The 8,628-nt window shown below is 39.0% G+C and overlaps 1 protein-coding gene across 1 annotated transcript in view; it reads right to left on the bottom strand.

The window, feature by feature from the left end:
* Positions 1-8,379, bottom strand: part of GPR149 (G protein-coupled receptor 149) — a gene marked incomplete at its 5' end in the record, with an annotated part of 71,636 nt that extends 63,257 nt beyond the window's left edge. Inside the window, 3 exons of the mRNA XM_082625492.1 lie at positions 403-860; positions 5,990-6,182; positions 7,363-8,379. Coding sequence (XP_082481618.1) covers positions 403-860; positions 5,990-6,182; positions 7,363-8,379 — 1,668 coding nt within the window. The remainder of the gene's footprint in view (positions 1-402; positions 861-5,989; positions 6,183-7,362) is intronic.
* Between the last annotated feature and the right edge of the window lie 249 nt (positions 8,380-8,628).

The raw sequence follows: 8,628 nt of genomic DNA on the forward strand, positions 1-8,628 counted from the left end.
GAAAAAGGACTACCTGGTTACCGGTAGCTGTATAAACATTTGCCCCAAAACCTGTTTTGAACAGGTGAAGAAAAAATATAAAACCTACAAGTTTACTAATTTGAAATAAGTTTTGAGAGTCTGGTCTGAATTTACACAGATTTTTTGAGGTTAAAATAGAGGCTCTTCTCAAAGATCCCGTTTAGCTCTGCCAATTCCAAAATATATAGAATTTGACTGAAAGTGTAGAACTAATTAAAAAATTTTAAAAAGACACTTTGAAATAAAATTTAGTATTATGGAAATTAATTGAGTTAAGTGAAGATAACCTTGGAGTTGGATGAATGAAATAAGCAACGGATAATTTTTTTGCATGCTGTCATATTTGGTTTAATTTAAGAGGAATAACAACCTTTACTGTACCTGACGAGGGGTTCTTTCTGATTTACTCCTACACCATTCCCAGTCTGAAAGGTCTGGTTTCTGACTCTCCTCATGAGAAAGTCTTCTTTCTGGCCCTTCCAAAAGGGTGGTTTCGTCATATTTAATATCACCTTCTGTTTTTTCAGAGAGCAGTGGATCAACACCCTTTTCATTGTGGGAATCCTGTTTAGCATCTATAATATCAGTGTTTGTGCATTTGTTGATGCCTTTTAGTGTGGAGCTGTCCAGAGAGGGTGTGGTGCTGATTTCCACCTTTATGGCATTGAATGCATTATGAGAGTCTCTCTGAGAGTCTTTTGTAGTTTTGCACTCATAGTTCATGAGATTGTGATAGGATATTGAATTTTCATCATCATCATAGTAATCTTCATGTGCTATTTTATAAATTCCATAACTTCGTTGAAATGATAGATTGAATTCAAAGCATCTCCTCTTGGCTATGTAAAAACAAAAACAAAATTCCATGATTAGGAAGATAGATATAAGCAGTGCTTGGATATACAAAATGAATAAAAATAGGAAAGTGAATTCAACCTTCACGAAGATGAATTATCTTCGTTTACTTCTTGTCAATAATGCAAAGCAACTGTGCCTCACAAATTCAACCATCTTATCACTCTGTGCCTAACTGTTCTCACTTACACAATGGAAGGCTTGAAATACATACAACCCCAGAACACTGAAGTCTTTAAAGAAATTTTATGTAAAAAATTTATCCATAAATTAGAATAGTCTCATATCCACTCAGTTTTAGTTTTAGCTCTATCAGTCTACCAATTATCTCTACATTTCTTTATTTTGGGATAAAATACATTGTTTAGAAATTATATTTTGCTACAACTTAATTATTAAAAAGCTCTTAATATCACTTGAGCTATTCTGCTGGCAATACCAACAACAGATATAACTGCTTTAAATATTTTGATGTATATCATTCCTGACATTTATATGTTTATAAATGCATACAGTAAAAATTAGATAATGCTACAATACAGTTTTTAAACTTTAAAAAATAATATGTACGTTTCTGAATAAATTTGAAATGAATTGTAAAAAAGAGTATATAGCCATATTTCTGTGAGCTGAAGCACTTTACAACTTGTCTATACCTGATTAACTACAAGATCAGTTTAGCAGGAACACATAAAACTTTCCATGGTTTAAATCAGGTGAAATATGATGGTATCTTACATATAGCACTACTGTTTGGTGAATACTGTATAAAGTCTTAGTAGAATAACACATGAGAATGTGACAGAAGTGATACAATTGTTGTATGTGAATGTCATTAAATACTAGATATTTTTTGTGTATTAAGAATGAAGCTATATCAAGATGGTAGACAAAATTCAACATAATGTTTTGATTTTCATCTTTCAAACATGGCTCATTTCAAAACTTTTTTCTACTTGGATAGTTCTGTGTTTCATAGAACACATTTAGCTATCCTTGGTGGAAAAATTTATTAAAAACTATAAAATTTCTATGAGAACAACAGGTAAAATTTGATTCATTTTACAATACAACCTCATGTCATTCATATGCTGATTCTATTACTGAAATTGTCTCAGAACTGAAAATTTATAAACCAATTCTGCTGACTGAAAGAGAATTTATAGGTATCATTCATTATTTGAGCCAAAACATTCATTGAGCCAGGATACAAACAAAAATTTCTATTAAAAGAAAATGGAAAAGTAGAAACAGATGTTAACATTATACACTATTTCATTTATAGTACTACTTAACTTTTTCTAGTCATATAGTCCAGTAAAATTAAATTAGAATTTTAAAGTTACTTTAATAGTGTGAAAGCTGAAGGAACTAAAAGGACGTTTTAGTTATTGTTGGGTTTCCTTTTTCTCTAAAAAAAATTATAGTGACAAGTGGTCAATTCAAGGATATTAAGCAAACAAAAACTGTCATAAAATGCCAATTTTATCATATAAATGGATATCTGTGGCTATATATTTTATTAGCTGTGTATTATAACTATGAAATATATAAAGCAAAAGTGAGTAAGGTTTTTAAAGAACTGTGCAGAATGTGTTGATGGAGAATCTACTTCCACATCACTGGGTGCAAGAAGCAGTCTGAGGTAGGCTATGAGAAGGAAGTGTGATTGAGAAAGATACAGTGGGGAACTAGAGCATTCCAGGGACAGTTATGTACATAGGTCATGACATTTAACAAAACAACAACCCTACATAATAAAAGGCATATTGGTTCTATTTTGCATTTGAGAAAACTGAGGCTGATAGAAGAAACCTACCTAAGATTACTTACCTGGTAAAGAGATTTTAATTTAAAGCTGACTCCAGAATTGGAGTCATTAACCTCTATGTGAAATTGCTTTACTGCTAATCAGATCCATGAGAGAAATATGTTAATGGAAGCAGAATGTCCCTGATGTGTTATCTTTAAGTTAAGGGAAGTACATTAATTATGAAATGTAAATAATAGAAACATATCTTGTTGTTGACTTTTCCTTAACACTAGAGGTAAATTCTGACTAACCAATGAAGGTAATAGGTTATAACAACATAACAGAGTTGACAATATTTGACTAGTAACTTATAAGAAACTTAAAGACCATCAGAATAGAGTCAGGGTCTTTTGAAGTCTATAGTACACTTATGAAAAATAAGTATAATGTCACATTTGTTCTGAAAAGCAAAACCATGGATAAGGCATAAAATAGCTCTAGTCTTCTGATTTTAATCACATCTTACTAATGACAATTTTAGACATAAGTAATTATATCAGCTTATAAATGTACATAATTCTTCAGAGTAACATGTCACCAGATACTTTGACTTTGTCAAAAAACAGAAGCTGAAAATCTGATTTTTATAGAAAATATTTTAACTGTTTATTTAATTTAAAAAAGAACACATCATGTCATGCAAACCAAATGGGTCTGAAAGCCATATCCAATCCATATGTCTACCACCTGAGACCTCTGTGTTAAAACCATCTTTTTTTAAGCCACTTTTGTTTTGGGACACTAGTAATACAGATTATTGTTGAAAACAGGAGATAACTATTATTTCTGGAAATTATTTTCCATTACTGACATTCATTTTCTGGCTGCATGTCTCTCAGTATCCATACAGTGAAGCTGAGATGTATAGAATTATGCTTATATCACCAAAATGAACCTACGGTAAATATGAGTTGGGAAAAAATATTTTCCTTTTCTTTATTCTGGAGTTCCCAGCAAAAGAATGTAAAAGGGGGATATTAATTTGTTAAGGAGAAAAAGCTTAAATGTGACACTGGAGCCATCAAAGTACTATAACTACATAGAATCAAAGTACTATAACCGATCAAGCACCTGCCCACCTGAGGATGAGCCATCTTTGGAGTTTCAAAATTCTGTTTTTGTGTCATCCTAGCAATAGGAAAATTTATGGTGGGTCCTCAGACAAGGAAAGTACATCATTCTTATTCTTATAATTTTCCTGTGGCAGAGCCTAGGATCAAGTGAGAGAGTGCCATGGACATATATTCACTACCAAACGTAAAATAGATAGCTAGTGGGAAGCAGCCACAGCACAGGGAGATCAGCTCAGTGCTCTGTGACCACCTAGAGGGGTGGGATAGGGAGGGTGGGAGGGAGATGCAAGAGGGAAGAGATATGGGGATATATGTATATGTATAGCTGATTCACTATGTTATAAAGCAGAAACTAACACACCATTGTAAAGCAATTATACTCCAATAAAGATGTTAGAAAAAAAAAAAAAGAGAATGGAGTCATTGTAAACTAACATTTCTCACAACATTTTATTTTCGAAGCCATGCCTCTCTAAGCTCACATTTCAACACCTTCCCTGAAATTTTAAAATAAATACAAATAAGGGCAATGATAATTTTAGAGGAAAAATATTATTTTGATCTTGAAAGGCATGGTTCTAATTTCAAACATGAGATATTAGCATGATTATTGATTCTGCTAGCCTGCTGTAGTTTCTTCTATTTTGCAGTATAAGATAGAGTGCTTCCTAGACCATTTATAGTGATAGATCTGTTGCATTGCTTTGTTTTCAGCTCTGATAGAGGTGCCCTTTAGTTGTTAAAAATGACTGCCCTAAACTCTTCTTGTCTCTCTCACAATTTTAAATACTATAAGATGGGGTTAGTTCATTAATTTAGTGACAAAATATCAATGTTTGATAGAATGGTAGAACTTTCAGGCTTGTAAGTGATTTTTATATGTTCTATGTTCTTCTATGTGGTTCAAAAAGATTTGTTATTAATTTTCTGTGTCACTGTTGCTCTGGATATTAATATCCAAAAGCACATACTTATTACAAGTTCCATGGTTATTTTATTTTAAGGGCATAGATGAATTTGGCATCTATTAATGATAAAACTTCATGGCATCCTTAACACTAAAAAAAATCTTCTGGTCATTTGAAAATTATCTAGACATTAAATGTCATGAATACATGGAAAATGACCAGTTTATGACTATTTAATGTTTATAAAATAAACCTGTTGAAGAATTGATTGCAGAATATTCTTTAATAGTCTCCAGTTTTCATAGCCTTAAAATAGTCTAAGATGGATTGTTTTTATTTACTCTTTCTTCTCTGTTAAAGAATAATATACTTGCTTATTCTGAGCAAAGGACAATTAATGGAACAGTTAATTCAGCATACACTAATGTAGTCTTGGATTTATTAAATGGTAGAACATCCTATCTTTTGTCTGGAATGACAAAAAAATATCCTTTTCCTTCCTGGCAGAGTCAAAATATACAGGTCATTCTTCAACTTCTCCTGTCTCAGAATAGGAACAATTACACTCTAGTGAGTTTTATAATTGACCGCACTCCTGGTCTAGAGGTACTCTTTAGAACATAGTTATTTGTTTGTTTGTTTGTTTTAAGTAACTGGCATGGCTAGATTCATACATGAACATACATTGACAAACTCTGCCACCTTTGTCCTTTTTTGAAATTATAGGTGTTTGCGGGGTTGTTTTATGTATATATGTATGTTTTCTAAAAGCAGAGGCAAACACTTAAAATTTGTTTTGGAACTGTTTTTAGTCACTCCTATTGCTTATTTTGAAAACTTTCCAAAACCCTGGAAGAATATAAGCAGCAAACTAAAGAAAATGCTTTTCTTTACTGTTCCACTCAACAATAATGAACTTTAATATAATGAGTATTTAACTTTTCAAAGATGCAGACTTCTCATATGTAGACTTGGGAGGGGGAGTTACTTTCTACTCTAGGCTAAGAGCTATGGTAGATATAACACCTAAAGGCCTTTGTTGACTTCATGCTGTGTTGAATGAATTCTCTTTTTTTCTTACCTAAAATAATTATTCAATGTACAAGCAGTTCACAGAGTTGTTTTAAACTTGCCTCATGTAAAACTTACTCCAATACTGTGCTAATAATTGTTTCACATTATAATTTCTTCCCTTTATTTACCACTTCATTTGTCCTTGGACTCTTCATCCCCTACTAAGGCAACTCTCTCAGTAGACCACCCTTCTGTATTTGACCATATGCATATCGTTCCCAACCTCTGCACTGTTCAGGACTTACGTTTTTTCCCATCAGACGTTATTGCATGTGTGTTCTGCTTGCAGTTGATGATGCAGCCACAGGGCAAGTGTGTCCAGTATTTGGACAAGACAAACACTGGAGTTACAGTGGTGGCCAGGAGGGTTAGCAGAAAGCTGAGCGTCTCAAAGGGAAGGCTCTGAAACCCCACGACGTGCTGGACCACCATGTGGATCTGCAAAAGCAGAGAGCTTCAGACCTATCCTAGGATAACATTTTCCATTTTGCCAAGCCTCTCCCTCAAGCATGCTGCCCCAGCTCCCTTCCCCGGGGCCCTTTCCTGTCTGAGAGCCAGAAGCTCTACTCCTGGGCTGGCATCCTCAGTTTTGGTGATGGACTCCTGGGAATCCTTGGGAGGAGGCCAGCTGCTCCAGACTGCACAGGCTTTGAGGGTTTCCACTCTTGACAGCCTGGTCTGTGCTAGCTGCCTGCTCAAGTTTCCACCAGGGAAACACAGTCACAATACAGAAAATGTTATTCCAGAAAACAGGCAAGCATGTGTGAAACCTGTACCTGGTACTCCAGATGTCCTTTGTCACATCCCTGGCCCCTCACCTCTGCCAGGTCATGCTTGTCACACTAGGGCACCACCTGCCACCTCTCAGCTGGGCTCTTACTTGGAGGCTTGAACAAAAGCCTGTTTTGTCTACTTTCTGCTGTCTCTACTTCTGATCACGCCTCTCCTGTCTCCCTGCTGGGGATGGGCGGCGTCCTTACCAGGGAGGAATGGAGCAGAGAGAAGGGCATGACAGAAGATTGGGGGCAAAAACACATTTACTACCTCCCTTCTCTTCTGAATACTCCCAGATATCGGTACGAGAGAAAAGGACACCCTTGACCATGAGAGATCTCAGAAAACTAAGTCTCCCACGGCTGAAAGCGATCCCCATCCTCCTCCCCAGTTTTTTTTTTTTTTTTTTTTTTTCAGCACGCGGGGCTCTCACTGTTGTGGCCTCTCCCGTTGCGGAGCACAGGCTCCGGACGCGCAGGCCCAGCGGCCACGGCTCACGGGCCCAGCCGCTCCGCGGCACGCGGGACCCTCGCGGACCGGGGAACGAACCCGCGCCCCCCGCACCGGCAGGCGGACTCCCAGCCACTGCGCCACCAGGGAAGCCCCTCCTCCCCAGTTTTGAACCGAGAAGCACTTAGCAGCAAAGGCTTCGCGCCTGCTAGTCCTACTCGTGAACTGCCTTCCTCCAAGTGCTTCTCTAAAACCAAGCGAGATACATTGGTAAGCGGACTTAATGCACGTCTCTGGGTGACCCTCCAAACCGGGGACGCTGGTCTCAACACGCACTCATACTGCCTGGCACACCCCCCGTCCCCCCGCGCGCTGTGAGCAACCGCACTTTTACCATCATGGGCAGCCAAAGGGTGACTTTTGTCATCGCTAAGATCAAAGAAAAGCGCTTCTGCGCTACGCTCACGGTGAAGCTCCTGGTGCCATAGAGAGTCCCCCGGTCCTCACGCCTGCAGGCTCCAGCCACAGCGGTAGCACCGCGCCCCGGCCCCTGCCTCAGCCCTGCCCTCGCGGGCAGACCCGGTCCAAACACGGTGTCCGAGCTCGGGGAGCATCCTCCAGAGCACCGCAGGGCCGAGCCTGGAGCATCATCTGGGGACAGGGAAAGCACTCTCCCCCCCGTTGAAGGGGTCCCTGGAGCGGAAGCTCCGCGGGAAATTTCCTGGTAGTTGGCGTGGCGTCTTGGCGGCTCCTCCGAACACAGCAACTGGTGAGTGAGGGGGACCGAGAGGCCGGCGAGGAGTCCGAAGGCCGAAGTGTACACAGCGAAAAGCAGCAGCACGTAGGAGCTGGAGCAGTCGGCCAGGCAGCCCCAAGGCGTGCGTACAAAGGCGCCCCAGCCGCACAGAGGAAGCGCGGAGAGCAGCAGACTGGCTGCCCACACCGTCAGCGCCACGCCGAGCACCTGGCCGGATCTTCTGGAGGCTGCCTGGCTCCCCACAGCTCTGTGCATCGTGTAAAAGTTGTAGGAGACTATGAGAGTCGCCTTCAAGTTGCTCGAGAGGCCCTGGCATAAATATAGTAAGGCAGAGGTGGTGCACAGAGACTGGAAGTAGTCAGAGACCTCATTTGGCCACTGCAGAAACATGAAGATGGTCACCGACAAGACGCTCACGAGATCATCCCCAGACCAGGAAGCCACAAGCATGGACACAACAGTTCTGTTCCGCGTTTTCATTAGGGAAACTAGTGAATAAATGCTGCCTGCCAGTCCTGCGAGAGTCAGTAAGCATGTCAGGCAAAAAAGATAGATATTCACGGTTCCTGGTGGATTTAAAAGATCTGTCGAATTATGATTTTCTTTCCACAGGCTAGAGTCATTTGTTGATAAGTTACTGAGAAATACAGACATTATCCTTGGTCAATATTTAATTTCTTTTTCAATGAGTCTATAAATATTCTCAAAATTAAGCATGGCTGTTAGTTGCAAATCAGATCTCATTATCTCCTACCAAGTTTCCCTCAAGATGTTCACCAGTCAGTCCCGGCAGAAAATGGTCAGACAAGTCTCCTTTAGATCTGACTCAACCCATATTTTAAAATTGGGTTCCACTTAAAGCAGCAATAAGAAACTTTTCAACATTTCAATTAAAAACAGACA

This window comes from Mesoplodon mirus (assembly GCF_964341445.2).
Source record: "Mesoplodon mirus genome assembly, chromosome: 6".
In the NCBI taxonomy this organism is placed as follows: Eukaryota; Metazoa; Chordata; class Mammalia; order Artiodactyla; family Ziphiidae; genus Mesoplodon; species Mesoplodon mirus.